General features: G+C 33.0%; 1 protein-coding gene across 2 annotated transcripts in view; it reads left to right on the plus strand.

The window, feature by feature from the left end:
* Positions 1–16,355, plus strand: part of SYCP1 (synaptonemal complex protein 1) — a 166,398-nt gene that overhangs the window by 19,954 nt on the left and 130,089 nt on the right. For both annotated transcript variants that reach the window (XM_068538146.1, XM_068538148.1), the window contains exons 8-11: positions 172–230; positions 1,466–1,535; positions 2,149–2,222; positions 4,945–5,053. In XM_068538146.1, coding sequence (XP_068394247.1) covers positions 172–230; positions 1,466–1,535; positions 2,149–2,222; positions 4,945–5,053 — 312 coding nt within the window. The remainder of the gene's footprint in view (positions 1–171; positions 231–1,465; positions 1,536–2,148; positions 2,223–4,944; positions 5,054–16,355) is intronic.

The following is a 16,355-nucleotide window of genomic DNA, read 5'->3' on the forward strand; positions in this document are numbered from 1 at the left end:
CTATGAAGCTGCTTTTGATACTACTTTAAAAGACTCAGAAGATATACCAGTGCCCTTTACTAACACAGATTCTTAAATATTTTAATGTTTACCAGAGACATTTGAGTGTTATCTTATTGGAAGTGTAATTGTTTTAAAATTTACTTTTGAAATATTTTATATTTATAATAGATGAATATGAACGGGAAGAAACTAGGCAAGTTTATGTGGACCTAAATAGTAACATTGAGGTAAGTGGTATTGAAAATTTGAATATTTTAAGCAGATGCATTTCTAAGCAAATTAGAGTGATAGCTACAAAGATATGAACAATTGTTCTTGCTAAAGGGATTATTACTTATCTTTTGATATATGATTATATCCAATAAAATTCCCAGGGTTCTATACCATGAGTATTAATGTTCTGTTTTTAGTATTTTTTGAATTTACATGTTGGTGACACTGTTTAACTTAATTTATTAGATATTAACTCTGTGTCAGAGACTAGCACATTGTGACACTTAACCATTAATTTGAAAAACATACCAGTATTATCAATCTGTGTCTGGTGCCTGTTTACCTTTTTTACCCCATCCCCTATCATTTTCCACTTTGCTTCTCTTCTATAGTTGTTCCTTTCTTTTTTGTTTCTCAAACTTGCTAAGCTCTTTCTGATCTTGCTTCTTTGAATTTGTTCCTTCTATCTAGAACTTCTGTATCCAAGATCTTATGCAAACTCATAAGCTTCATTCTGCTTTTTTATTATCCCCTTTACTACTTTACCTAAAATGTCTTTCTATTCAATTATCCTCTATCTCCTCACCTTCTCTAACTTTTCTGAAGAGCACTTAAAACTACATGATATTTATTTGATATACGTGTGTGTGTGTATTTGTGTGTGTATATATTCTTTCTTACACTGGAATATAAGTTCGTTCCAATAGGGTAAGGACTTTGTCTTATATCCTAAGTGCTTAAAACAGTGCCTGGCACATAATTGACACTCAGTAACTATTTATTAAATGAATAAATGAATTCATCCAATTTTACAAATCAGGATTTGTTGAATGTTGAATGAACTCATGCTGCCAGGTAATGGAAGTATAATTTGAACTCTTATGGGGAGAGACCTCACAGAGGTTACACTTTAGTGAAGACAGAAATACGTAAGCAAAAATCAACAGAAAATTACAGATTTTGATATGGGCTATTAAGTAAATGACTAGAGTACCAACAATTGTTTTGCTGCTGTTTGGTAATATATAACCTGTCTTCAGTGCCTTTAAGCGCCTGGGAAGCTACCTTAATAGGCACTCTTAATATTTTAGTAAATTATTTAATTGTTAAAAGTTATAGAATTTTCATTATTCAGAGTTGTATAGTTTTAAATATAATGATCACATGATACAAATTTATTATTTTCATTGTTTGAGGAAAGCTATTTAAAAAGTCTAAGTATGATTCTTAAAAGTTAAATATATTTCAGAAAATGATAATAGCTTTTGAGGAACTTCGTGTGCAAGCTGAGAATTCCAGACTGGAAATCCATTTTAAGTGTAGGAATCCTTATTTTTTATATTACTCTTTTGCTGTTTATATTTTTATTAGATTCTGCTAATGTTTTCATACCTTCAGCTTGATGCCTAAACTATTGAAAATTTCTGTATTGTATATGGTTTTATAAGCCCCTCAAAATCTTGTGGAATGTGGCAGGGAATTGGTATATGTTAAAAATACCCTTTTGGCTTCAAAAGCTACATGTTCCCTGAAATCAAATTATGGTTTATATAATGGTGTGATTTGGTGATTTGAAGTGTGATTTGGTCTTATTTTTACATTTCTTGGTCAAATTGCATGTTAAAATAATAATATACATACACATTTAAAATCTGTTATTTCAGACTAGTGTGTTATAAAGAAAAAAATTTATATATCTGCTATTATAAGAATGATAGAACTTTTAAAAGTTATTGTAACTTTGATATTATTTAAATTCTTTATTTTACTAAACAGAAAGCAGCAAGAAAATAGCAGTTTTAACTTGTTAGAAACCTTTGGGGTTTAATATCTAGATAAATAAGGAAGTGAAATAAAATATCAGAAACTAAAAATTTTGTTTGTTATACAGTTATGTTAAGATATTAAAGTATATTTGTTTTATTTTTAAAGTAAAGGAAGATTATGAAAAAATCCAACGTCTTGATGAACAATACAAGAAGGAAGTAAATAACAAGGAAAAGCAGGTATTTTTAAAAAATCAACTTTCTGTATTCTTTATAGTCGCTAATTCATGAGATACTTAAAATTTCAAGAGAAATTTGTACTTGCTGCCTGCTTGATAAATTTCTGAGAGAATTTTAATATTATACATATTTAAATATATTTTCCATTTGCCTTAATTTCCATTGACTCAAATTTATACATACTAAATGCTAGCCCTTTTTTAAAATCAGTGAATCTTCTACAATATAATTAGTGGGTTTTAGGACATTGCTGTAAAAATATATTATTTTGTGAGAAGTTTTGTTCAGACAAAAACCTCATAAAATACAAAGATGATGGTGATTGACCACTCAACCCACATTTTGCAGTTTATTTTGAAATACACTATTTATGACACCAATGAAGGGGAACTAAAACATTCTTTTGCTTCTTTCTATTAATGACACATAGTGCGAGACTTGAAAATGGTGAGTCTGTGTGCTTTTGCAGTCACAAGAATGTTGATTTCAGATGATTATTAGGCCAACTTTAACAGTTTCAAGCCTTCTGAATCCAGAATGGAAAATGAAATATAGAAAGGAGTCCTCATCTCTCTACTTCCCCCTATTTTTCCTGAGTTTTTATCTGACTTGCCACAGATACCTTGTAATTATAGATAATAAGGATATCTACTTGAACAATAATGGCAAATGTTAATTGAAAGTACAGAGAAGATTCTTAGAGTTTTCTTTAAGTTCTGGTTAAATGATAGAATTCTGATTTATGTGTTATACTTCGATCTTTTGAAAGAGTTAACATTTTTTTCTGTATTTTAACTGTATATTTTAAACCAGATTTCTGAAAGAAGGAGGTCTTCTTAAAATTTAAAATTGTGCTTATTATTACAGAACACAAAAATAGAATAAAGTGCTAAGAAGCTTGTTGGAATCCTGGGTACATGAGCAGAGCTTACAGATTTGGGGGGGTTCCCTGTAAAATTATGCTGTGGCCAGCTAGTGTTTTTGTTGGGGACTCCTAAATGTCATTATTTGTAAGGCTTTTTTTTTCTGGAGTTCTCCAAATTCCTGCCGGGGAATGTAAACTTTGCTGATGGCATTTTGGGGCTGGGTTGGCAGGGTAGGAAGGACAAGCTGAGTCTCATCATTCCGTATGCTGACTTCTCAATTATATCCTTTGTCTCCACCCCTTCCTGTGCCTGGAATACCCAGGTTTAGAGATTCTTTTTTTCAATTTGATCATGCCAGTGTCTCTTATAAAGATGGAGTAGGTTAATTCTCTGACTACATTGGCTTTCAGGGAGTAGAGTCCAGGGAAGGAGGGTTAAGAGGGCCTAGGGAGGTCTTACTACTCTTTGCAAACTTCCAGTCTCCTTATACTTAGTCTCCTGTTTCATACCTACCTTCCACAGTGTCTGTTGCTTCTAATTCTTGAAACATTCTGTTTCTTTGGGTTTGAATTATCTTGCTTCTCATTTGTAATCTTCCCTGTGTAGACTTAGTTTTTTTTTTTTTTTAATTTATTTTTATTTATTTATTTATTTGGCTGCGCTGGGTCTTCGTTGCTGCGCGTGGGCTTTCTCTAGTTGCGGTGAGTGGGGGCAACTCTTTGTTGCAGTGCGCAGGCTTCTCATTGCGGTGGCTTCTCTTGTTTTGGAGCACGGGCTCTAGGTGCGTGGGCTTCAGTAGTTGTGGCACATGGGCTCAGTAGTTGTGGCTCATAGGCTCTAGAGCGCAGGCTCTGTAGCTGCAGCGCACTGGCTTAGTTGCTCCACGGCATGTGGGATCTTCTGGGACCAGGGCGCGAACCCATGTCCCCTGCATCGGCAGGCAGATTCTTAACCACTGCGCCACTAGGGAAGCCCCTAGACTCTTAGTTTTGACCTTGCTTTTCTATGCTAAATCATTTTCTGTTCCTTCTAACTGCTTTCCTTTTTTACATGTTGTGGTTTGGATTATAGAAGTCTCGTGGTTTCATGGAAGATGAAGTCCATCTTTGTTGTTTTACTGGTTATTTTTTGGGTGATTTGAAGATGAAAATAGGGCAGAGAGGTCTTTCTGCCATGTTGAATCTGCAAGTCTTCAGTCTATCTTTATGAGTTTATCTTTCACCTTTTCTTTACATGCACTCTGTATTCTAGCCATCTGAATATTTTCAGTTCTCTGAATAGAAGCATGATCTCTTGATCCTTTGTGTTCTCATACAAGTCTAGAATGTTCATTTCCCCCACAGCCTGATTAATTTGTACTTGTCTATCAAGACTCAGTTCAGTTCTCTGAGAAGGATTAATTTTTGATTACCTCCCCCAGGACTGATTTAGGTGTTCCTTTCTTGATTCCTATAACATTTTTGTCCTATTACTAATAATATTCAAGTATAGTTGTTTGTTTCCTGGTCTAGGCTGTGAGTTTCTTGAAGGTGAGTTCCATCATCTCTGTATATTCAGTGCGTATTATGGTTTCTGGAACAGATTAGGTGCTCAATAATAGTTATGGAATAAATGAATGAGTAGATTTCAATATATAATCTTCTAAGTGATAACTGTAATATTGGGTATATTGCATTAGTTTGTTCATTCCTTCATTCAATAAATGTTTATTGTGCAGGCACATACTAAATGCCAGGCACAGACAGCTGAAAAGCATATAAGCAAGTACATAAAATAATCACAGATAATGATAAATGCTAAGGTGTCATATTTAATTTTTCATATCTATAATGTATTATTTAAATATTTCATTTTAGGTATCACTGCTATTGATCCAAAGTACTGAGAAAGAAAATAAAATGAAAGAGTTAACATTTCTGCTAGAGGAGTCCAGAGATAAAGTTAATCAATTAGAGGAAAAGACAAGTAAGAATTTATATAAGAAAATATAACAATGTCTTATGTATTGCTCTTGTTATATTTTAAATTTAGCTTTCATTACAATTTTTTTGTAATGCTTTCTAATGCTGTAATTCTCCACCTAGGTTGGAACAGTTGGAGGAGGGAATAATAGTCACTTAAGAAGATTTTTCAAAGTATATGTGCTCCTCTTTTCCCTTTTCATACTGTCACCTTCTTCAGAGTTTCAATAAGGTGCTCCATGAAAACAGGGATCTTTGTCTTTTTTTGTTCATTGATGCATTCCAAGTGCCTGGCATATATTAGGCACTCAAACATCTTATAAATAAATGAATACTCTGGGAGCACTATGGAGGGAGTTATTAATTATTCTTGGAGCAAGGCATTTGGAAAGGCATTAAGGAAAAATTGTTAGTTAAACTAAACCTTAGATGATTAAAAGTTCACTAGACAATGAATTGGAGGAGGGAGTATAGGCAGAAGAAATGGCTTGTGCAGGTCATGGAAGTGTGAAAATTAGGGTATATTTGAAACACTGATTGATGTGTCTGTATATTTGAAACACTGATTGGTGTGTCTGTATCTTAAAGAACTCAGGTAAATGAGACTGGAAAAAAAATGTTTGGATCAGATTATGAAGGATCTTTAGTGTCATGTAATGTTTAGACTATCTTATTATTGAGTATTTTTCAAACTTGTTCAACTAGTAAGGCACTTGAAAGGCATACACTTTGTGAAATACTGTGTCCCTTTCAGAACATCATAGAGATCTTTGACATTTTTCACCTTTCTCTTAAAAATGTGGCAAATAATTATCTAGTTCCTGCTAACCTATGCCTGCTCATTTCACCTCACTGTCACTACTATATCCTATACTCCAGATATACTGAAATTGTTTAACTTCCTTACCTTTTATGTTCTTCCTATCGCACCATCATGCTTTTGGCTACTTACTCTGTCCAAAATGAACCTCCTACCTCCTCTCCAAATCTACTGGCTAAATTCTAGTGAACTCCTTATTGTTAAGAGTGGCTTAAGCATTCCTTGTGTGTCTCCTGTGACCATGAGTGTCTTGAGGGCAGGCACTGTGTCTCACTAAATATCTTTGTAACTCTAGTGCCCAGCATATTGCTATGTATATATAATAGGAGTTTAATAGGTGTTAGGATGAATGAATGAATATTTAATCTTATATAAACTGGAAACAACTTATTGGTAATAAATAACTAATACAATGTGATTCTGCAGACTCATAACCACTGAAATATATTCATTTAAGTTACTTTTCATTGTTTCCCATATGTATGTATCTTCCATTTGTTTTTCTCTTTGTTTCAACTTAGAGATCTTCTATTGACCTGTTACCTAACCCTGCCTTCTGCTGTGTTCTAATTTGGTTTTAAACTCATTTACTGAATTCTTAACTTTAATCATATTTTTTCCTTCTAAATTTCCATTCAATTATTTTTCTTAAGATTCCAATTCTTTGGTTAATTCTCCTCTTTTAAAAATGACATTTCATCCCTTTTGAATATATTAATCATTGATATTTTATAGCTATTCTCTTTTTATTTCAATATCTGGCTCACCTGTTGGTCTGTTTCTTTTTTAAAAATGTGATAAAATACATATAACATAAAATTTACCATCTTAGTCATTTTTAAGTGTACAGCTCAGTGGTATAGATACATTCACATTGTTATGCAGTCATCACTAGTATTTATCTCCAGAACTCTTGCAACTCTTTTCATGTTGCAAAACTGAAACTCTGTACCCATTAAGCAGTAACTCCCCTTCCCTCCTCCCCTCAGCCCATTCTACTTTCTATTCCTTTACAGTCTTACTTTTCAGTGATTTGTCCTTATATTTTGGTGTGCCCAGTAATTTTTTGATTTAATTCCATACTTTGTTATAAGAAAAGTTAGAGGCTCCGGATGATATTGTCTTCTGTTTGCTAGGGAGAAATTGGGAGTGTGGTGGGCTGATTACTATAATGCAATTAGAGGCTGAGCTGAATGAAGGGAAATGGTCAAGTTTATGAGGTTTTTTGAGTCTTCAGTTTTGTTTCTTCAGCTCTTTGAGACCCAATAAAACTATGCTCTTTTTTTTATCCCCTGGCATTGGCCCTCTGCTGGGACCAAGCCAGCATTTAGACCTCTTGCTCATAGCCAGAATCAGCAGATGTCAGCTGCACTTTGTCAGTTCAGTTATCAGGAGTTCTTTCTTAGGAATTCTTAGCCTCTTTAGTCCTTTCTGTTTTGGTTTGTTTTGTGTTTTCTAGTTATTTTCATCATGAGAGTTGTTCTGTTACAGACTACTTCATTCTGCCTGGAACTATCCATTTAAATGAATTATGATCAGCTAATTTTTATTTTTAATATTTTCTTGCTATTACCTAATTTTTGTCGCTTGCCAATACTTGTTGCCTGCTAAAGAGTATCAGTGATCAGAGATTTAAGAAATAAATTTAAGGGGAGAAAATTTTGATTATTTTCTTTCTGTGTATTAAGAGTACTATACTTTTAAATAGGATTCTGTTTGGAGGGGGCTTGGGTTTTTTCATGAGGCCACATATCAGTCATCCTTGATTAAAACCCATTACTTTTTTTCATTCTCTTATCAACGCTGGCTTTTCTCCCTGTCTTAACCTCCTATTGTTCCTCTACTTTCCAAACTTTGTCTTTGAAACCCTTGCTCTTCTTATGTAGCATACAAAAATTTTTTTCCCTCAAAACCTATTAATGCAAGTTTTCTTTACCTTCTGGCTTTAACAAATTTGAGGTCTCTGCTTCCTCTGCTATCCTTTTGAAAGGAAGCTGCACATTGTCCTACATTCCATGTATAATGCAGTTGGAAGGCAGTTGGAAACTTTCTTTTGGATGTATATTACCACTTTCAAACCATTGCTCATTCTTTCATCCGTTCAACTTTTATTAACCTCCTTTCTATTCTGTGTCAGGCACAAAGCTAATTATGGGGAATGCAATTATTTATTATTGCATCCCTGCTTTCTGGAAGAGAATTACTGTCTATTTCTAATATGTCAAAGAGTTTTATAATGGATATTGACTTATCAAATGTGCTTTATTTTGCCATATATTGAGATTGTCATATGGTTTTTTTCCTTTAATTTATTAGTGATTATTTTCTAATGTTCAACCTAATTTTCTAATATTAACTTTTTATCCCTGGTTATGAATCTACTTTTATTATTATTTTTATATGTTGTTTTATTCAATTTTACATATTGTTTGATTAAGGTTATTTTTAGGACTTTTTTGGCATCCACATTTATAAATTAGATTGGTTTGTAATTTTTTTTCTCATACTTTCTTTACCAGATGTTAATATTGAGTATATCCTAGCCTAAAAATGAGTATAAAAGTATTTTATTATTTTGTATATTCTGAAAGAGGTTAAGTATGGTTTGGGTTATTTCTTCCCTGAATGTTTGGTAGAATTCACTGGTCAAGTAATCTGTCCTAGATTTATTAATTTTAGGGGGAGTGATTTTTAAATTTCTGGTTTCATTCCTCTAATGGTTTGGAAATATACAGATTTTCTATATCTTCTGGAATCAATTTTGTTCCATTAGTTTTTTCCTAGGGGTTTTTACTTTTCTTATAAATTTTCTAAATTTTTTTGCATAAATTTGTTTTTAGTTTCCCTTTAGTCTTTTTAATATTTTGGCTTTGTAATCTTCTCTAGTGTATGTTTGATTTCTATTTCGTTATATTTGTAATCTTATCATCATTATTTCCTTCCTTCTACCTACTTTGTGTTTATTTTTCTAACTTCTTCAGATAAATTTTTAGCTTATTTATGCTTATTTTAATATATGCATTTAAGTCTGCAATATTTTCTCTAAATACTGCATTAGCTGTATCTCACACTTTTAATATATGTTCTTTTAATTATTGTTGTGTTAAAAGTATTTTATTATTTCCTTTGGGATTTCTTCTTTGACCATTAGGTTATTTGGAAATGTGCTTATTTTTCAACCAGATGGTGATTTTCTAATTGTTATAAAAAATAGATTTATAGCCTAATTGCATTGCATTTTCTATAGTTATTGGCTGGAATATCCAAAAATGTGTACTAGATGAAGTTGATTAATCGCTTGTTCAAATACTTTGAATTTTTGTTGATTTTTTGTCTGATTCTTTATGAATTATTAAAAGTAACATGTTAAAATCTTTTATTGTTTGCTGATTTTTAAATTTACTCTTTTATTTCAGTTGGTTAGTGTTTTCTCTATTTAGAGACTATGTTTTAGGTGCATACAGATTTAAAAATGTTATATGTCCTTGGTGAATTGTATTTTTTTTATCATTATGAAGTGAATCTATTTATCTTTGTAATGCTATTTGTCGTAAAATTTATTTCCTTATATTAAAATAACTCAACATGTTTTATTTCTGACTTCGTAGCTCTGGGATGAATACCCAGGAGTGCAATTGCTCAGTTGTATGGTAATTGCATATTTAGTTTCAAAAGATACTGACAAAGTTTTCCAGAGTGGCTATAACATTTTATAGTTTTACCAGCTATGTGTGTGCCATCCTGTGAGAATTTGGTGTTGTCAATTTTATTTTAACTATTCTAATAACTGTGTAGAGATATCATGTGGCTTTAATTTGCATTTCCCTGATGGCTGATGATCTTGAACATCTTTTTGGTGCTCATTTGCCAGTTAATATCTTCTTCAGTAAAATCTCTCTTTGTGTCTTTTACCCATATTCTAATTGGATTATTTGCTTTTTTATTGTTGAGTTTTCTTTATATATTCTAGATAATAGTCCTTTGTTAGAATTGTGGTTTGCAAATATTGTCTCCCAGTCTGTAGGTTGTCTTTTCATCCTCTTTTAAAACTATGCATATTTTTAATATCTTTCCAGTATAAGATCAAGGTCTATATCATTTGGTAAGTGTTACACCTTATGCTATAATTTCCTAATTGACTTACACATGTACTTTTATTTATTTATTTATTTATTTATTTATTTATTTTTGTCTGCATTGGGTCTTCGCTGATGCGCACGGGCTTTTCTCTAGTTGCGGTGAGTGGGGGCTACTCTTCATTGCGGTACATGGGTCTTCTCATTGTGGTGGCTTCTCTTGTTGTGGAGCATGGGCTCTAGGTGCCACGGGCTTCAGTAGTTGTGCCACATGGGCTCAGTAGTTGCGGCTCGCGGGCTCTAGAGTGCAAGCTCAGTAGTTGTGGCGCATGGGCTTAGTTGCTCTGCGGCATGTGGGATCTTCCCAGAGCAGGCTCGAATCCGTGTCCCCTGCATTGGCAGGTGGATTCTTAACCACTGCGCCACCAGAGAGGTCCCTACACATGTACTTTTAATAAATAATCAATTCCAATGTTTTCAAACAAACTGTACATTAAAATGCCTGTTTTACTGCACACTTGCTAAAACTGAATGTAGTAATTAGTTTGTACAAATGTGATGGGCGAAATATATATTATAGTAGGTTTTAATTTGCAAATATATGATTTGTAATGAAATTGTGCATCCTTACCTATTATTACAGATATTTCATTTCTGTTTTGGGAATTATATTTCTCCTGGTATTTATAATAAATTGTCTTTTTATTGAGTTGTAGAGGCTTTCTATATATGTATGGTATTAATCTTTTCATTTTTTTAACTGCCTTTATTGTTAACTTTATTGTTTAACTTTCAAACTGCCTATATTATTAAATGTGAAGTGAGTTTCTTATAGCCAGCTTGTAGTTAAAGAAAAAATTCTGTCAATCTCTTTTAATTGATGTACTTAGACCATTTAAATTTAATGTAATATGGGGATATACGTATACATATATAGCTGATTCACTTTGTTGTACAGCAGAAACTAACACAACATTGTAAAGCAGTTATACTCCAATAAAGATATTAGAAAAAATTAAAAAAGAAATTAAATTTAATGTAATTATTGATATGTTAAGGCTTAAGTCTGCCTTTTTCTTTTCTTTGATTTTTGTTTCTGTTTTCTATTTTCTGCCTTCTTGTGTGTTACTTGAAAATGTTTTAGAATCCCATTTTGACTTATGTATATGTTTTTATGTGTATTTCTCTGTAGATTTTTTTTAGTGACTGCTCTAGGTATTTTATATATTTTATATACATATATATTAATGCAGTCTACTGGTGTTGTCATTTTACCAGTTCCAGTGAAGTATGGAGCTTTCCTCCCTTTTATGCTTTTACTCTCCCCATTTATGATATAATTGCCTTAAATATTTCCTTTACATACATACAGAACCACATGAGGCAGTGTTATATATTTTTTTTAACATCTTTATTGGAGTATAATTGCTTTACAATGGTGTGTTAGTTTCTGCTTTATAACAAAGTGAATCAGTTATACATATACATATGTTCCCATATCTCTTCCCTCTTGCATCTCCCTCCCTCCCACCCTCCCTATCCCACCCCTCTAGGTGGTCACAAAGCACCGAGCTGATCTCCCTGTGCTATGCAGCTGCTTCCCACTAGCTATCTGTTTTACATTTGGTAGTGTATATATGTCCATGCCACTCTCTCACTTTGTCCCAGCTTACCCTTCCCCCTCCCCGTATCCTCAGGTCCATTCTGTAGTAGGCCTGCATCTTTATTCCCATCTTGCCCCTAGGTTCTTCATGACCATTTTTTTTCTTTTTTAGATTCCATATATATGTGTTAGTGTATGGTATTTGTTTTTCTCTTTCTGACTTACTTCACTCTGTATGACGGTCTCTAGGTCCATCCACCTCACTACAAATAACTCAGTTTCGTTCCTTTTTATGGCTGAGTAATATTCCATTGTATATATGTGCCACATCTTCTTTATCCATTCATCTGTTGATGGACACTTTGGTTGCTTCCATGTCCTGGCTATTGTAAATAGAGCTGCAATGAACAGTTTGGTACATGACTCTTTGGTACATGGGTATATGCCCAGTACTGGGATTGCTGGGTTGTATGGTGGTTCTGTTTTTATTATTTTAAGGAACGTCCATACTGTTCTCCATAGTGGCTCTATCAATTTACATTCCCACCAACAATGCAAGAGGGTTCCCTTTTCTCCACACCCTCTCCAGCATTTGTTGTTTGTAGATTTTTTGATGATGACCATTCTGACCGGTGTGAGATGATATCTCATTATAGTTTTGATTTGCATTTCTCTAATGATTAATGATGTTGATATAATATTTTGCTTCAACCATCAAATGCAATTTAGAAAACTCAAGAGAAGGAAAGCTCATTGTATTTGCCCGTATTTTTGTTTACCATGTTCTTCCTTCCTTCTTGATGTTCCAAGTCTCCTCTTTTCATTGTTTCCTTTCTGTTTAGAGGACTTCTTTAGACATTCTTTTACGGTAAGTTGGCTTGCAACAAACTCTCTTAGTTTTCCTTCATCTGAGAATGTCTTGATTTCCTGAATGTCTTTTTTTCTGAAAGATATTTTTGCTGGTTAGAATTCTGGTTGACAGTTCTTTTCTTTTATAACTTGAAAAATATTGTGGCACATCCCTCTGGCTTCCATGATTTCTGATAAGAATTCCATTGTTATTCTGATTGTTTTACCCTGTATTTAAGATACCTTTAAGACATCTTTTTTCTCTGGCTTCTTTCAAGATTTTTTCTTTGTCTTTAGTTTTTAGAAGTGTAAATATAATGTGTCTTGGAATGTATTCTTTTGGTTTATTCTCTTTGAGGTTTGCTGAGCTTCTTGCAACTGTAGGTTTATGTGTTTTGCCAAACTGGGAAAATTTTAGCCATTATTTCTTTGAGTACTTTTTCAGCCTCATCCTTTTTCTCTTCTTCAGGTACTTTGATTACATGAATCTTAGATCTTTTGTTATACTCACACAGGTCCCTGAGGCTCTGTTAATTTTTTAAAAGAGCATTTTTAGGCTCACAACAAAATTGAGAGGAGGGTACAGAGAATTCCCATATATCCCCTTGTTCCAACATATGCATAATCTCCCCCATTATCAACATCCCCCACCAGAATGGTACATTTGTTGTAACTGATGAATCTGTTGATACATTGAGATGTCATTAGCACCCAAAGTCCACAGTTTACATTAGGGTTCACTACTGGCGTTGTACATTTTATAGGTTTGGTTAAATGTATAATGACATATATCCACCATTACAGTATAATACAGAGTATTTTCACTGCCCTAAAAGTCCTCTGTGTTTGGCCTGTTCATCCCTCCCTCCCTGCTAACCCCTGGCAAGCACTGATCTTATTGTCTTCGTAGTTTTGTCCTTTTTGTAATGTCATATAGTTGGAATTGTACAATATGTAGCCTTTTTATATTGGCTTCTTTCACTTAGTAATATGCATTTAACTTTCCTCCATGTCTTTTCACACCTTACTAGCTCATTTCCTTTTAGCTCTGGTTAATATACCATTATCTGTATGTATACCATAGTTTATTTCTCCTTTTACCTACTGAAAGACATCTTGGTTGCTTCCAAGTTTTGGCAACTATGAATAAAGCTGCTATAAACATGTGTGTGTAGGTTTTTGTGTAGACATAGTTGTGAACTCCTTTGGGTAAATACCAATGAGCACATTTTCTGGATTGTATGGTAAGAATATGTTTAATTTTGTGAGAAACTGCCAAACTGTCTTCCAAAGTGGCTGTGTCATTTTCCATTCCCACCAGCAATGAATGAGAGCTCCTGTGCTCCACATCTTCACCAGCATTTGATTTTGTCAGTGTTCTGAATTTTGGCCATTCTAAGAGGTGTATAATGGTATCTATTGTTGTCTTAATTTATATTCCCTGATGACATATGATGTGGAGCATCATTTCATATGCTTACTTGCCATCTGTGTCTTCTTTGGTGAGATGTCCCTTAAGGTCTTCGTCCCATTTTTATATTGCATTGTTCGTTTTCTTACTGTGAGTTTTAAGAGTTCTTTGTATATTTTTAATAATAGTCCTTTATCAGATATGTCTTTGCAAATATTTTCTCCCATTCTGTGAATTTTATTTTTATTCTCTTGACAGCATCTTTTTCAGAGCAGAAATTTTTAATTTTAATAAAGTCTGGGTTACAGTTCTTTCTCTCATGGATTGTGCCTTCGGAGTTGTATCTAAAAGGTCATCGCCAAACCTAAGGTTGTCTAGATTTGCTGCTATGCTATTTTCTAGGAGTTTTATAGTTTTACATTTTACATTTACGTCTGTGATCCATTTTGAGGTAATTTTTTGTGATGAATGTAAGGTCTGTGTCTAGATTAATTTTTTTGTATGTGCATATTGTTCCAGCACCATTTGTTGGAAAGGCTATCTTTTTTTTTGTTGATTGCCTTTTCTCCTTTGTCAGAAATCACTTGACTATATTTACGTGGGTCCATTTCTGGGTTCTCTATTCTGTTCTATTGATCTGTTTGTTCTTTTTCCAATACCACATAGTCTTGATTACTGTAGCTTTATAATAAGTCTTGAGGTCAGGTAGTGTCAATCTTCCAGCTTTGTTCTTCTCCTTCAATATTGCATTAGCTATTTGGTTTTTTTTTGCCTCTCCATATAAACTTTAAAATCAGTTCTTTTTAATTGAAGTATAGTTAATTTACAATGCTGTGTTAGTTTCAACTGTACAGTAAAGTGATTCAGTTATACATACATATATACTTTTCCAGATTCTTTTCTATCATAGGTTATTACAAGATATTGCGTATAGTTCCCTGTACTATACAGTAGGTCCTGTTGTTTACCTATTTTATGTATAGTAGTGTGTATATGTTAATCCCAAATTCCTAATTTCTCTTGCCCCCGCTAAAATCAGTTTTTTAATATTCACAAAATAAATTGCTGGGATTTTGATTGGGATTGTATTGAATTTGTAGATCAAGTTGGGAAGAACTGACATCTTGACAATATTGAGTCTTCCTATTCATTAACGTGGAATAACTCTTCATTTATTTAGTTGTTTGATTTCTTTAATCAGAGTTTTGTAGTTTTCCTCATATAGATATTGTACATATTTTGTTAGATTTATACCTAAGTATTTCAGTTTTTTAGGTGCTGATGTGAATGATACTGTATTTTAAATTTCCACTTGTTCTTTGCTGGTATATAAGAAAGCAGTTGACTTTTGTATATTAACCTTGTATCCTGCAACCTTGCTGTAGTTTCTTATTAGTTCCAGTTTTTTGGGTTGATTCTTTTGGAATTTCTACATGGACAGTTATGTCATCTGTGAACAAAGATAGCTTTATTTCTTCTTTAGCAATCCGTATACCTTTTATTTCTTTTTCTTATCTTATTGCATTACCTAGGACATTTATTACAGCGTTGAAAAGAAATGGTGAGAAGAGCTTCCTTACCTTGTTCCTGATCTTAGTGGGAGAGCTTCTGGTTTCTCCCCATTAAATATGATGTTAGCTGTAATTTTTTGGTAGATATTCTTTGTCAACTTTAGGAAGTTCCCCTCTATTCCTAGTTTACTGAGAGTTTTTAACATGAATGGGTGTTAAGATTTTGTCAAATGTTTTTTATGCATCTATTAATATGACCATGTAATTTTTCTTCTTTACCTGTTGATGTGATAGATTACATTAATTGATTTACAAGTGTTGAACTATCCTTGCATACTTGGGATAAATACCTATTGGTTGTGTATAGTTCCTTTTATACATTATCGGATTAAATTTGCTACATTTTATTGAGGATTGTTGCATCTATGTTTGTGATAGATATTGGTCTGTAATTTTCTTTTCTTGTAATGTCTTTATGTTGTTTGCGTATTAGGGTAGGGCTGGCCTCATGAGTTAGGAAGTATTCTTTCTGTTTTTTGGGTTTTTTTTCTTCTGAAAGATACAGCTTTCTTTTGATTAGTGTTAGCATGGTATACATTTCTCCATTCATTTTCTTTTAATCTACTATGTCTTTATATTTAAAGTGGATTTCTTGTACATAACATAGAGTTGGGTCTTGTTTTTTGCATCCATTCTGACACTCTCTTCTGATTGATTTATTTAGACCATTGGTGGTTAAAGTGATTGTTGATATAGTTGGATTAATATCTACCATATTTGTTACTGTTTCTATTTGTTTTCCTTGTTCTTTGTTTTCTGCCTTTTGTAGTTTTAATTGAGCATTTTATGTGATTCTGTTTTTCTCCTTACTTAGCATATCAGTTACACTGCTTTTTTTTTCACCTTTTTTTAGTGGTTGCTCTAGATTTTGTGATATACATTTGCAGCTAATCTAAGTCCACTTTCAGTTATCACTGTATCAAAATGATCCTAATTTCTCCCTCCTGTACCTTGTATCATTTCTGTCATTCATTTT

The sequence above is a fragment of the Eschrichtius robustus genome, chromosome 3, assembly GCF_028021215.1.
Source record: "Eschrichtius robustus isolate mEscRob2 chromosome 3, mEscRob2.pri, whole genome shotgun sequence".
In the NCBI taxonomy this organism is placed as follows: Eukaryota; Metazoa; Chordata; class Mammalia; order Artiodactyla; family Eschrichtiidae; genus Eschrichtius; species Eschrichtius robustus.